The sequence below is a fragment of the Neomonachus schauinslandi genome, chromosome 6 (assembly GCF_002201575.2).
Source record: "Neomonachus schauinslandi chromosome 6, ASM220157v2, whole genome shotgun sequence".
NCBI lineage: Eukaryota > Metazoa > Chordata > Mammalia > Carnivora > Phocidae > Neomonachus > Neomonachus schauinslandi.
In genome coordinates, this window is record NC_058408.1 from 117641233 (window position 1) to 117656334 (window position 15102).

Genomic DNA, 15102 nt, shown 5'->3' on the forward strand with positions numbered 1-15102 from the left:
TATTTGGCCATTTTTCAGTTTTCCTGAGAAAAGAAGTAACTCATCCCAAGAGTTCTACAAATTTGGTAAATTTTACAACAAAAGGATACCTGGCATGTGAATTTGGCTTTTATTTTTCAAGTGTGCTCCTCTTAAATAACCATAAAGAGACACCTTTCGGTCACACTTGATATTTGTTCGAATATCTTCTGGGTTTGTCAAATCTTCCATCCTAGAAAAATAAAACCCAATCGTAAGGTAGAAATAAATGTCAAAGTTTTTGTACCTCCCTTCATGTGTCAAAGACTGATCAAATTCACTAGTTCACTAAACATGTTGTTTAGAAAATTATAGGAAATACAGATATAAGGAAGTGTAGTTCATCATCTCCCAAAGGAAAAGAAGCAAACACATGATTGCACTGCTCTTAGGCTCTACGTAATATACATTCTGTGAGTAAAATACCAGAAATGGGAAATAACGTGCACCTGGGGTTAAGGAAGAGATGAAAACATATCCAGAAAAACCCTTTATGGAAGAAGATTAAGCTTTGATCTGGGTTTTTTTGGTGTCCTGGATTCTGGCAAGTAGAGAAAGGGATTCCAGGCTGAGAAAAGAGTATGGAAAAAACATAAAGAAAAGAAAGCACAAGGGCACATCTGGGTGACTAGAGCACCATGGTCCAAAGACAGTTATCACTGAAGATTAAGGTTGAAAAAGCAGGATAGGACCATATCGTGTAGCCTTAAATGCTTCAAAATCCTCACATTTTTTCTAAACATTTCATACTTTACTCCTGAAGCCACAGCATCTTTAGGTAATGATACAAAAAAAGGAGATATTTTCCACCAACTACATTTCTCCCTCATTATTCAAAAATAAGAACAAAATAAGCTCTATTACTGTTATTTTTCTGACCTTTGTAGCTTTGAAATATACCGGCCAGAAAGAAAAACTTTACATGTACTTTTTACCTGTCTGCTAGGATATAAGGATGAGAGGTTTGCCATGTAAGAGGCCTAAACTTCATAACTGTAATAAAACGGCCCAGATTGTGAATTTCTTGGTTTTGATATTCTCCATGTACCATTCCAGAAAGGTAGAACAGCTTGGCACCCTAAACATTAAAAAAGCAAAAAATTAAATTTCAATTAAATTCTTGTCAATACTATATCATAATAAAGACCTCTAAATAAGAAGCAATCTTTTTTTTTTTTTTTAAAGATTTTATTTATCTATTTATCTATTTTATTTATTTATTTATTTATTTTATTTATCTCCCCGCTGAGCGGGGAGCCTGATGCGGGACTCGATCCCAGGACCCCGGGATCCTGACCTGAGCCGAAGGCAGTCGCTCAACCAACTGAGCCACCCAGGCGCCCCTAAATAAGAAGCAATCTTAAGGGAGACTTCTAGAAAACCACTTATCAGTGCTTCCCAAACTTCTCTGCCTTCTTTCAGTACTCTTGTTAGGGCTTAGTAGAGGCAGAACTGCAAATACATTTAGTTTCAAGATTGCTCTCCAGTCAAGCAGTGGCATCTGTCTAGAGTACTGCACAGGGAGGACAGTGAGGCTCCTGGGCACAGAAAAACTTCTATGACCAATGGGCCACAGCAGTATGCAGGGGAGAGTGGACTGGCAGTATGTGTGCGCTATAGTTCCTGGTCCTGTAACTACGGGAAACTTCAGACAAACTCTATTAAATAATCACAAATCTAAAACATTTAGAGACAGGTATTGCCTGGTGCTGGGGCGGGGGGGGCGCTACAGAGACAAATGAGACACACCAAGAGTTCTGAAATACAGACTATTTTGAGGAAATACTGCAGGGACTATGAACAGATATATAAAAGAAATTCCAAAGGTGAATCCTGAAGGGGTGCTTATTAATCTCTCCTACTCAACCTATTTTTTTTTAAAGATTATAGTGTTAGTATTCAATAATTAATTCTCTTCCTACCGGGTAGACTTCTGTCCAGAACCTATGTTTTAATCGCTTCTTTGTCTTCTTCAGTTGTTTATTATGCTTGAAGGAATCTAAGTGAGTGAGAACGCCCATAATTTTGGGAAAGCCATGTACTTGACAGATGTTTAGAAACTCAAATGTTTCCATTTCAAACCCAAAGCTGGCATCTATAAGCATCAAAACCTAAAACAGAAAACACAATTACTCAAGGAAGCTACTCAAAACAGACCATAAACAAACTATAGTCTGTGGGCCAAATCTGACCCATGACCTGTTTTATAACTAAAGTTTTACTGGAACACAGCCATATTAATTTATTTATGTACTGTCTACACCTGTGTTTGCACTACAACAACAAAGTTAAGCAGAGGCAAAAGAAACTATGACCCGCAAAGCTTAAGATATTTACCATCTGGCCCTTTACAGAAAAAGTTTGCCAACTCCTAATCTGGACTAAATCAAATGATTACTTAGGGATCATCGTGACAGAGAAAATGCCACCCTTTGACTTTCTCTAAAAGGCAACCATAAGACAATATCCACCACAATATAAATTTCCACTTCAAGAATCTGGATGTATTAGAAATAACTCAGAAAAAGCTGGGTCTAATTTGGCCCTCACCTGGAAAGTTCTCACTTCAAGAAATAAAAATTTTTGTAAGGTATTTTTAGGCCAAATAACAGGTCTCTAACAAGAAAACCAAGCAACAGATCTCTGACATCCAAAAAATGGGATGAAGTGGTAATCAGTGAAAAATACCAAAAATGTAAGAAAACTAAACATTTTTGTTTCGGTCTTCTCACAGGGAAAAAAAAAAAAAAAAGGTTTTTGCTGGGAGGTATATAGTAGGAAAGCTCTATCTTATGTTAATTTATAACATGCATTTGCTCAGAAACTAAAAAAAAAAAAAGCTATCAGTTTAGAATTGAAAGGAATGCTAATCTATAAGAAAATATAAGCATATAAGACCAATTTTTAAGATTTTTGACTTCAAACATGCAAAATAATTTCAGAGTCCATTACTGGATACTTCTAGTTTTAATATATTAAAGACATCTCTGTTCTCATCTTTCTGTAGCTAATTGAAACACACACACACACACACACACACAGAAACAGAATCAGAAACACTTATCTTTGGTTAAATTAAGGAACATTCATAATCCTAAACCACAAAATACATGACATGACGGTGGGCCACTGAGCACTGCAAGAAAGTACAGCGGCCACTGCAGACCACAGGCCAAGCTGGCAGCAGAGTTCTTCCACGCCCCTGAACAGGTTGAAGGTGAGCGGCTGGAAGTGGAATAGCCCTATATCCCATTTGACACCATAGAGTGCCACGGGCCAAGCAATTCATTGTAGGAACAGAAGAATAGGTAGCAACAGCCCCTTAGCTGACAATGTTGTCAACTAAAGATAAATGAAGCCTGTATTATTCCTTCAAAGCACACACGTGCACATACACACAAATTCATGTATGTACATGCCTTTGCTGTGACTTAGGAGGCTTTATGACAACCCAGAGCAGAGCAATCAACATTTTTAAACAAGTTAAAAAATTATGGTACATGCAACAGAATACTTAAAAAGAACGAGGTTGAGCTATAGTACTTATATACTTTTAAGACATACTGAGTGGAAAAAAAAAAAGCAAAGTACAGAACAGAATGTATAATAAATAGTGTATGCTTTAAAAGTGTTGCATGTGAATTTATATACATATCTAGAATATTGCTTTGAGGGAAACTGGGAGACTAGGGGTCATAGCAGGAAAGAGAAAACATGCATTGTACTCTATAATACAGTTTGAATACTTTACCAAATGCATGGGTTCCTTTTTAAGTCTTAAAAAGATGTATATGAAAGACATCTTTCTTAATATGTCTATGCTTTTAAAATTAGGGACTTGGTATATTTTACATAAAAAAGGAACCAATGACTCATATGCTAAACTATTGTAATCATTTCAAAACGCGAGATTTAATTAGTTTATACTATTTTATGTTGACAATGACACACTTCTTTTTATTAATAGTATAGCATTACATGTTCAAAATTTGAATGGCATTGAGTTTTCTGATATTAGAATGGCACAGCTATAACATCTACATTAAATTACTTTTTATTTTATATTTTAGGACACTTCCTGGGCCAAAGGTTAAAATCTGTAGCTCATGTTACCAAACAGCTTTCCAGAAATTGTTGAACCAAAAAAACAAACAAAAAAACGGCCTCTGTTACTGCACTCTTCCTAATCAATATGGCTTTATTTTTTTCTTAGATTTATTTTTGTTAACTTAAAATGTAATTAATGAACATTACCATTAAATGCAATCAAAGTTGCACAATTTCCATATGTTGTGTACTGTCTAGATTTTCTATTATAAACCCTGACAACTTCTCAAAGGCAATTCATGAACTTATTTTGTCATAATCATTAAGAACTGGAGTTTCTGGCACCACCAAGAGCAGAGTTCCTATACTCAGAAACTACTTAACTTCTAGGGACTCAATTTCATCCTATGTAAACTGGAGATAATACCTACTTACCTCTAAGGCATACTGGGGGATTTGATGAACTAAATTTCTAGAAAGCTGTTAGCACAGTGCCTAGTAAGGGTTCAAGAAATGGTCTCACTACTTATATATTTGTATGTCTGTCTGTCTGTATGTATATCTTAATTAACTATGTTAAAGGTTTTTCTGTAATTCGCTTGTAGATTTGAGACATTTCACTGTGCATATTCCATTCTTATTATAACAGTATTATCATAATCATCAATTCAAACACATCTATGGTATCCCTGATTATATTCACCATTCCTTTAATAATCATAAGCCTTTCTTTCCTTCAACATGAGATAAATAATATACCACACTGCTGTTAAGTCCTCATCAGAAATTCACACTGCCCCCACTGACTTACCAAATCTGCCACTTTAGCCAGATCAATCATCATGTTAATGTCACACCCACATTCAATAATGGTGAGTCTGCGCTTTTTACCTGTAAGTGAAAAGACAACAATTTCATTTTTTTTTTTAAGATTTTATTTATTTATTTTAGAGAAAGAGAGAGCATGCTAGTAGGGGGAGGAGCAGAGGGAGAGGGAAAGAGAGAGAGAGAAAATCTCAAGCAGACTTTGCGCCGAGTTCGGAGCCCCACACAGGGCCCGATCTCATGACCCTGAGATCATGACCTGAGCCTAAATCAAGAGTCGGATGTTTAACTGACTGTGCCACCCAGGAACAACCCCCAAATTCTACTTTAAAAAAAAATATCCATTTACTCTAATTACCATTTTAAATTCTATCCAGTAAAGCACCATATACCCTTACACAAGTATGCCAGAAGTTCATTTTTATAGGAGAAAACTGATAAAATAAATTCCATCTTGGTTTTCTTGCTAGGTTCCCTAATTTTAAAATAATATCAGAAGTTTATCCACATGAATAAAGTGCTCAAACACGTAAAATTCTGCCTGGAATGGGCAGACAAGCAAGCTTCACGATGACCATGATCCTGCTGTTCAGCAGCAGGCCAACACTTCCATCTTTATCAAAGTTCCCCACATTCCCACTGTAGCTAAAAACATCCTCAAACATAATGCAAGAGAATCTTCATGGAACAGTCATTACTTCTAACTTAAGTTAAAAGGAATCAGTCTGTGACTCTCGATCTTAAAGTTGAGCTCAAGCCCCACGTTAGGGCAGAGTTTACAATCAATCAATAAATATATAAATACATACACACATAAATACATACATACATAGAAGAATAAATACATAAATACATACATACATACATAAAAGTGGGGTGCTTGGCTATCTCAGTCAGTGGAGCATGCAACTCTTGATCTCCAAGCCAGGAGTTCAAGCCCCACAATGGGGGTAAGAGTTTACTTTAAAAAAAAAAAAAAATGAGTAAGAAATCTGTCAAAATGACAGGAATGCCTTTATGATAAAGAAAAAGCTTTGGGGCACCTGGGTGGCTCAGTTGGTTAAGCATCTGGCTCTTGGTTTTGGCTCAGGTCATGATCTACAGTTCCTGAGATGGAGCCTTGCATGGGGCTCCGGGCTCCATGCTCAGTGGGGAATCTGCTTGAAATATTCTCTCCTCTGCCCCTGTCCCCACTTGCTCTTGCGTGCTCTCTCCCTAAAATAAATAAATAAATCTTAAAATAAAATTTAAAAAAAAAGAAAGAAAGAAAAGCCTCAATCCAACTATATTATTGCTATAATAAGAAATTTCAGGGGCTCAGTAGAGCATGTACCTTTTTTTTTTTTTAAAGATTTTATTTATTTATTTGAGAGAGGGAGAGAGAGCACAAGCAGGGGGAGCCGCAGAGGGAGAGGGAGAAGCAGGCTTCCTGCCAAGCAAGGAGCCCAATGTGGGACTCGATCCCAGGACCCTGAGATCATGACCCAAGCTGAAGGCAGACGCTTAACAACTGAGCCACCCAGGCGCCCAAAGCATGCAACTCTTGATCTTGGGGTTGTGAGTTCAAGCCCCACGTTGGGTGGAGAGATTACTTAAAAATAAAATCTTTTTTAAAAAAAAAAAAAAAGGAAAGAAATTTCAGATTCTTTCATTGCCATTTGGGAATTTATTTCATCTTCCCTCAAACAGAAAGGTCACCATCTTCCAGACCAGACAACTTCTCACAGAAAAAGAGAGGAAATCTCCCTCACTTTCCTAACAATGTGGCTTCACGAGGGCAAGCAGGTATGCCTGACACACAGCGGATACTCACTACCTGGCAAATGAAGGTTGTCACCATGAACAACCCAGGCTGCCCAGGCCTGCCAAACCTCTCAGAGAACACACCTGGCAAATCCATATAGCAGTCAGAATTAGGTATACATCTACATCATTATTATATCAGGGAATCTATCCTTCTTTGAAGCTATAGCCGATTTAGTACAAGAGAGGTAATATGAAGTGAGAACATTACTTTAACATTTACCAGTCCAACAGAATGTTCAACAAAGACATGCCTATCCCTCAGATGACATATGCCCTATCAGCCTGGGGTAGCACCCTCCTACCTGACACGATCGTTACAGGGCCTCTGATCTCTGTCAGCTTCTGCCTGGTGAAGTTCCGAATGAGGCACTGGATCAAAGTGCTCTTTCCAACTTTTGGAGGCCCCATCACCACCACCACTATTGGTGGGGGCTCTAACGGAGTTCGATCAACCACTGGAATGTGATGCTTTTTTGTCTTCAAATCTTGAGTCCTATTTGTAAAAAGAAAGAAAAATTAAATCCACTTTCAAAATATAAAAGGCATCATCCTTATAAGTAAAGATTTTAAAGAGAGCAGAACAGACAATATGGATACTATTAACTTGTTAACTTCTAGACCTAATCCAAATAACCACTTTAGTAAACATATAACAGATTGACTTCAACAGTATAAAGTATTGAAAACTATACACACCTTAAATCTGATTGCTTTATTAGCTGACTGTACTAGTTTAAAAAAAAAAGATAAACATGCAAGCAGTGTATCATAATGAATAACAGCAGGAGCTGTGGAGTTAAATTTGGCTCTCCTATTAGAATTTAATTCAATAATGTTTAAAGTACAATGGCTGGCATATAATAAGAATGCATTAAATAAAGCTATTTATTACTACATATTATATGAAACATATCCAGAAAAAAACACAAGCACACTTATTACCATAGAAACTGTTTAAATTTTACAAATTCTTTCTTTCTTTCTAGAAGGCTCCAGGCGCAGTGTGGGGTCCAACATGGGGCTTGAACTCACATAAAGAGTTGGATGCTTAACTGACAGAGCCACCTAAGAGCCCCACAAACAAAGAAATTCTATAAAGAAAAACTCTTAAGCTTTTCTCTTGGGCAAAAAAAGCCAATCAGTGGGCAGATACTGGAGGCAAGACTACTTGCTCACATTTTATTTTTTTATTTTTTTAATGTAGGGTCCATGCCCAGCATGGATCCAATGCAGGGCTTGAACTCACAACCCTGAGATCAAGACCTGAGCAGAGATCAAGAATTGGATGCTTAACCAACTGAGTCACCTAGGCTCACATTTTAGTAAAAGGAGTATGGCATGCATCTTCATGTCCTTCAAAGCTGTTAAAGACTCATGAATCCAAACATCTGGGGAGGCTCCTACTGTTTAAAAAGAATAAATGGAATGAACAACTAGACTCCAGCTAAACATACCTGTGAAAGGATCGAGCCATCCGCACAGCAGACTGGACTGCAAAAGCTTTGGGGTTTCTCTTCCGGGCATCTTCCTCGTCTCCAAGTTGGAGATCCTGCAGATGCCGTTTCTTTTTCTTCTCAGCTTTGGGCCCACTGTTTTTCTTTCTGTGTTTCTTCTGGTCCTTAGTCTCCATAGTGGCTTTTTCCCAATTCACAGGTAACTCTAACCTACATTGATAAGGCAGGGATATGGGAAACATTTTATAATCCAGAAAACACCCAAGGAAAAACAGCAAATTTCATTTATTTCTTTATGAAGAGATAAGGTATTCCTGCAACAAGGATAGAAATTGCTTAATACTATTCCCCATTTCATTTCTCTGTTATGCTATAAATTAGATTTGCTAGTTCCTTCTGCTTATGTTACTTTTTATTCATCTTAAGTGTCTATATCAGCACTATTTCTGCAATAATGCAGAAACCTATACTTTTCAACACAGTGGCCACTTAGCACATGTGGCTTCTGAGAACTTAAAATGGACCCAGTGAAACTGAGAAACTGAAATTGAATATAATTTTAATTAATTCCATTCTAAATTTAAATAGCCATATGTGACTAGTAGTTACCATACTGGACTGCTCAGCCCAAAATATCAGTTACACTAATGAAGTGGTTTCCAAACTTAAACCATCTTTAAGACATTTTAACAAATTAAAGCATTTTAATAATCCTCCAACATGATAACATGTGTTACTTTTAGTACCTGTTGATTCTGTAAAACTTTTAAATTACAATAATCATTTATATGCATTTAAAAAAATAGTAACATCTAGATGTGTGAGATATGGTTGATTGTGGATGATGCCTGGAGACCACATGTATTTGCAGAAACCCTTACAAAGATTTCTGAGCGTCCTAGGAATTCATGGCCCATAAACTGAGAAACACTGAATTAGTGAGCTTTTTTAGGAAACCAGGCTGTATACAATCTGAGCACTTGGCTAATTAAAAAAAGAAAAAGAAACTAAGAAAAAAGGAAAAAAAGGTCACTTCACTCAGTTAAGTTACTGAATTAATTTCAGTTCAATAAATGTTTGTGCCTGCCTATAATGTACTAGGCATTTTGCCAAGAGAGGACTACAGCTGTGATCCGACTAGCGAAGGAAATCCAAACTAGTATCTTTCATGCCATGCAGTAAAGGGCCACATGAGAAGGCTGCACTTAGGAGATCAGAGACTTCCCACGGACACACACCAGCGCCAGTAGAAGTCCACATATACCAGCATAATGTCAGGAAACACCAGCCAGGAGTTAGGAGAGCCGAGTTCTAGGGAACGCTTTGAAACTAAATAGCTATGTGATTTCAGGACGTTATTTTTCTTCTCTACTACATTTTGTTCCCAAACGTGTACTGACACTTTTCTCCCTCTCTCGGGGGGCGGGGAGAGGGATGGGAAAAGCACAACATGGAATCAACAGATGTGGCCCAGGTCTGAGTCACGGGCTAGGATTATCCCGCCAAGGAACGACCTCTCTCTTCTCCCTGCCACCTCCCCACCCGGTTCGGGCTCTCCGCACGAATTCATTCAGCCATTCCAAGAACCTCGGAGCAAGACTCCGGCACGCGCTATGTGTGACCGGTCCAGCGCCTGAGGCGCTCTTCAGGGGCAAAGACTGTCCTGGCCGACTTTGCCAAGCACGACTCGCAAAACTCTCAGAGCCCCAGTCCTCGGGTGCCCACCACCGCCGCCTCCCCTACCCCGCGGCCGTTACCGGGTTCACAACCGCTACTTCTCAGGCCCGCATGGACAGCGCCGGAAACGGAAATGCACCCTACGCGCGGACTCTACAGGCCGGCAGGAAACAAGGATGCAGAAGAAACAGACCGGCCAAAGGATGACTCGCGGGAAAGCCGGAAGGAAGGCTCCTGATTGGCTGAGGACGGGCGCAGGCGACAACTGCGCGGTGCGATCCAACCTGAGGCCGCGCGCCGCCCGGACCCGGCGGGGACGGCGGCCGCACTGCCCACACGGCTTTGGGACTCCGAGCCAGTTCGTCGCGCACGTCTGAGTTCCCCCGGAGGCCGTGGCGACAGTGCGGCCTAGAGCCCGTTCCTTGGTGTAGGACGAAGGACGAAGTAACATATTTAGTCTCGGTCAACCGGAGTCGTGGCCCCCGTCGCCTCCGAATGCCACCGGCATCAGGTCCCTCCATGGCCTATTGGAATAGCCCACGGTTGGGAGTCTGTCTGGCTCATCTGCCTGCTCATCCTTAAAGATGGCAGAGCTGGACATTCTCGGACTTCTTCAGTGCTGTAATTCCCTTCTTTGCCAGCACCGAGACTGAGGGCAGGGACAAACTCTGACTCAGCACGTTCTCTGGTCCTGGAAATGGGCCTTTCCGCGGAAGAACGCAGCCTCTTGCAGTTTCTTCCAGCACGGGTTTGCCCTCCCAGGGCCCTGCCCATTCCCACCTGAGGGACTTCTTGAAATTCATCTAACCCCCATCTCAGGTGAGCTGGGATGTCCTCGTGGCTACAAAGCGGTGTACATTTTCGGAATTTGTGTCTCCCTCTTGCCTTGGAGGTTTTCTTTTCAGTGTGCTCTCACCAGTGCTCCTGAGACTCAGTTCTACCCCCACAAAACTAGGCTCACTCTAGTAATTGAAACCTCTGTGCTTCATGCTTTTCACAGTGAGCTCGTTCTCTCCCTCGGCATCCCACAGGTATTCACTCTGCAGTGCTAGGGCGGGCTACTCTACAGGGCACCCACTTCTCTCATCTGTCAAGAGTGTGTAATTTAGTAACTCCCTCCAACAGTATCCCTCTCACTTCTTGGAGCTTTCAGTTTACAGGTAGATAATCCCAACATTCTCTTGGCTCCATGAGTCCCACTCTTGTCTTCTGTCTTACATCAGCCCCTCACTCTGCCTGTGATCAGACCCTAGACTTTGTCGGGTCCAAGGATTGCAGTCCCCAAAGCATCCCACACTGACTGCCACCTCGCATCTTGAGGTTTCTCCCTCTAATGCCCTGAAATCAACTGTAATCCAACCAGTACCTCTGACCCAGATCTTCCTCCCTTGATGAATTCTCCTTCCCTAGTAAGCTCGCTTCAACTCCATGGGCAATCATTATCATTAGTCTCTTGTATACTGACTGCCTCACCTCCCTGTCACCTCATCATATCTGCTCGGTAAAATAAGAGCCCTGGGTAGACCCTATTCTCCATCTACGGCATGCTACCACAAATGGCTGGAGGAAACCCTGGAACCAGGCTGACCACCCTCAGCTCAATAATGCTAACTTTGCCTGGTCTATGCCATTCTTCCAAATGAGTATTTCACATCTTCTCTCTTCAGTCCTTCCCACCACCTCTCCCTTCCTTGCTTCTGACTTCACCAAAAAAAATGGAAGTGAAGACTCCCACCATCACAGACTTTCACCACCACATCCACTCATGCTCCCCTCTGCTACCTGCCTGTTACTGTAGGTGAACTACCGGTATGTCCCCCTAAAGGAATCCTGCACTCAAGTGCAAGATCCCATCATCTCCAGGGTGTCACTCCCCCCAGTCTATTCTCTCCCCAACATCATCAGTTTTTACTGGACTATTCCCATCACTGTACAACATGCGGTTATTTCTCCCATCTTCAAAACAAACTCCTCTTGGCCCGTTTCCTATAACAGATACTACACCTTTTTTCCGTTCCTCTTTGTAGCAAAATTTCACAAAGGAATTGTCAATATGTTCTCCAGTTCCTCTCCTCCTCTTCTCTCTTAGATTCTCTTTGCTCCCAGCACACCACCCACAATCTTGGCTGCTCCTTCTCAGTAGCCTTTGCTAAAGGTTCTTCCACTCCTACCTGACATGTTCAAGTTGGACAGCCCACAGGACTCGGCCTTTGCTCTTCTCTTCTGTGTCTGTACTTCTTCCCTGGTGATTTCATTCTGTCTTGTAGTTTTATATGTATCTGTATCCGTTAACAATTTATTGTATCTCTGCTACAAATTCATTCTTAATTGCCTACTCTAAAAATGTTTCCTTTGACACTGGCATATGTATTAAGTTTTGTAAGTAGGGGGCGATGGAGAGACTTTGCAGGAGCAAGCAGTCTTTCTGCCTGGTTTTGCTCTGCTTCTTGGCCAGGCTCCTGCAGGTGGGTCATTTTTCCAGGGCCAGCGCCTCCAGTATGTGGTGCCCAGCAGCATCTGCTGGCCAGCACGCCCCACTCTTTCTTCCCCTACCCCCACCTCCTGGCACTTTTGTCATGGAGGGACTCTCCTGAGACACCTACCTTTTTCCCCAGCACCCAGACAGGGATTGCCAGCAAGTTCCAGTGGTGCAGCACTGCAGAGACCGCCCTGACACCAGTGGGCCGTGGCCATACCCCTTCAATGAGGTCTGGATCTCAGCTGATAGGGCTTGGAGTTGAGGAGGGGGACTCTTCCTGGGCCTTCTGTCCCTGTCCTAGGGTACTGGCCGCTCCTCAGATCTGCTATTCTTAATATTCTTTAGAGTTCTCTTACTAGCCCATACCTCATTGCTCCAATTCCCTGTTGTAGTTAATAATGCTTAATGTAAACTTTTCCTTTTCAAATTACAGTGAGTTTCTCTTTCCTGATTGGACCCTTACCAATACACCATCATTTGCCACCAACTCCCAAATTTAATCAATGACTCAGACCTCTTTCTTGAACTCCAGCTGCCTCCCTGACATATCCATTTGTTTTGTTTTGTTTTGTTCAAGATAGAAACTCCCAATTATTAATGCCAAAAAAGAAAATTTTACACATCATTTAAAGATACACAATAAATCAGTTATGTCCTGGTAATGGAACCAAATAGCTTGGGGACAAAAGTATGGGGACCCTTCATGCATGCATTTACAAATCTTTTGAATTTTGAATTATGTGAATATATTATCTACTTTAAATTAGAATAAAAACAAAAAATTTAAAAACTTTACAAAATCTTTTCTGCCAATTATTTTATTCTCCCCCTGTCCAAAAGTGTATGTGTGATGTGATGTGTGGTGGGACCTTTAAAACTGAGCTGACGGGGGCACCTGGGTGGCTCAGTCGTTAAGCGTCTGCCTTCGGCTCAGGTCATGATCCCAGGGTCCTGGGATCGAGCCCCACATCGGGCTCCCTGCTCCGCGGGAAGCCTGCTTCTCCCTCTCCCACTCCCCCTGCCTGTGTTCCCTCTCTCGCTGTGTCTCTCTCTGTCAAATAAATAAATAAAATCTTAAAAAAAAAAAAAAAACTGAGCTGACGTATCTATTTGGATGTATAATAGACATCTCAAATGTAAAATGCCAAATAGATTGGCTGCCAAGTTTTAATCTCAGTTGATGACTGTTCCAGCCATAAAGTTGATTAGGCCAGACACTTCAGACACATCCGTGTCTCCTGTCTTTTTCTATCCTCCATATACAACCTGTCAGGAAATTCCTGTTGACTCTACCTTTAAAATCCAACCACTCTTCACCATCTCTGGTACTACCGTCCTGAGCTGAGCCCCATCTTATCACACATGGATTAATGCAAAACCTTGATGATCTTCCTGCTTCCACCATTGCTCTTACAAATTCCCAGTGCAGCAGCCAGAGTGATCCCGTTAAAACATAAGGTGCCATTGGGAATTTAAATTGGTATAAACACTGGAAAATAGTTCAGCATATTATTACTGAGCATACACCTATCCTATAAGCCAGTGACATAAATAAATACAGAAAGACATGTACAAGAGTGTTCATAGCATTATCCAAATGGGGAAAACTCCAAAAGTCCATCAATAAAAGCATGAATAAACTAGTATATTGATACGATGGAATAATATGTAATATGTAACAATGAAAATAAACCACCATGAGAGACAACATAGGTGACGTTTAGTAAAAGAAGCCAGACACAAAGGAGAATATGTTGTTTGTTTCTGTTTAAAGTTTTAAAATTAGGCAAAACTGACATACGGCAATGGAAGTCGGGATAATTGTTACTTTTGTGGAGGAGGGGAATATATGACTGGAAGGGGTCTGTGAACAGCTTCTGGAGTGCCTAGTAATGTTCTCTTTACGCATCTGGTGCTAGTTGATGGCTTGTTGACTTTGTAAGTAATTATTGAGCGATACACTTGAGCTTTGTGTACTTTCTGATTGTATATTCTATCCATGTTTATAAGTCGTGTTATAAGTCAATGTATATTCTATTCATGTTTATAAGTCATGTATTTTGTAGTCAATAAATTGCCATGTTATGTTCTTTGCCATTTTCCTTTCCCATTAATACTTAACTATGGATTAAGTTTCCCCATTTATATCTAGGAACCTTCCAGTAATCCAGAGATTACTGAGGGGCTCCTTAGAGAAAGTGGTTCTTAGCCTATTTGGGGTAATAGATCCCTTAGAGAATTTGATGCATGTCCAGAAAAATGTGCTTTTTTGTTAAAATTTCACACATTTTTGGACCCATGAAAGCCTACAATAGCCCAGGTTAAAGTTTTCCAGAGTCTACTTTTGAAATCCTCAGGAGTTCTCCTGCAGGGAAATGAGCAGGTGTCCAACCCCAGATGGGCCTACAGGGAAGAAGGGGCAGTCTCCTCCACATTCTTTGCCTTCTGAGCAGTGGGCCAGGCGTGAGGCAGGGTGTCTCTAGCCCACGGGTAGGCCTGGGAGAATGGACAGCGGTCAGTGAGGCCCTTATTCAGGTCAGCTGGAGGTGAGACTGTTAACTGTCCCAGAGCCTGCTAGGGTGGTCCATGGCTTCATTGGGTGACTTATGAGCCACTTCTCATCAGTGGGGTCACTATGTCGAAGGTTTATCATGAGCACACTGTGGTCAAGCAGAGGCACCCGGACAGGGTATGTCAGGTTGTGCGGCCACCAGCTCAGTCCCCATGGCAGCATAAAGATGCTCTGCATGAAGGACAGGACCATCTCTACTTCCTAGGTCTTCCACTTGCAAGAAA

General features: G+C 41.1%; 1 protein-coding gene across 1 annotated transcript in view; it reads right to left on the bottom strand.

Annotated features, from left to right (window-relative positions):
* Positions 1-10029, bottom strand: part of BMS1 (BMS1 ribosome biogenesis factor) — a 43648-nt gene extending 33619 nt beyond the window's left edge. Inside the window, exons 1-7 of the mRNA XM_021700077.2 lie at positions 9908-10029; positions 8151-8360; positions 6999-7189; positions 4877-4956; positions 1941-2129; positions 954-1096; positions 90-211 (exon numbers count right to left, since the gene is read on the bottom strand). Coding sequence (XP_021555752.1) covers positions 90-211; positions 954-1096; positions 1941-2129; positions 4877-4956; positions 6999-7189; positions 8151-8326 — 901 coding nt within the window. The 5' untranslated portion in view covers positions 8327-8360; positions 9908-10029. The remainder of the gene's footprint in view (positions 1-89; positions 212-953; positions 1097-1940; positions 2130-4876; positions 4957-6998; positions 7190-8150; positions 8361-9907) is intronic.
* Positions 10030-15102: the final 5073 nt, after the last annotated feature.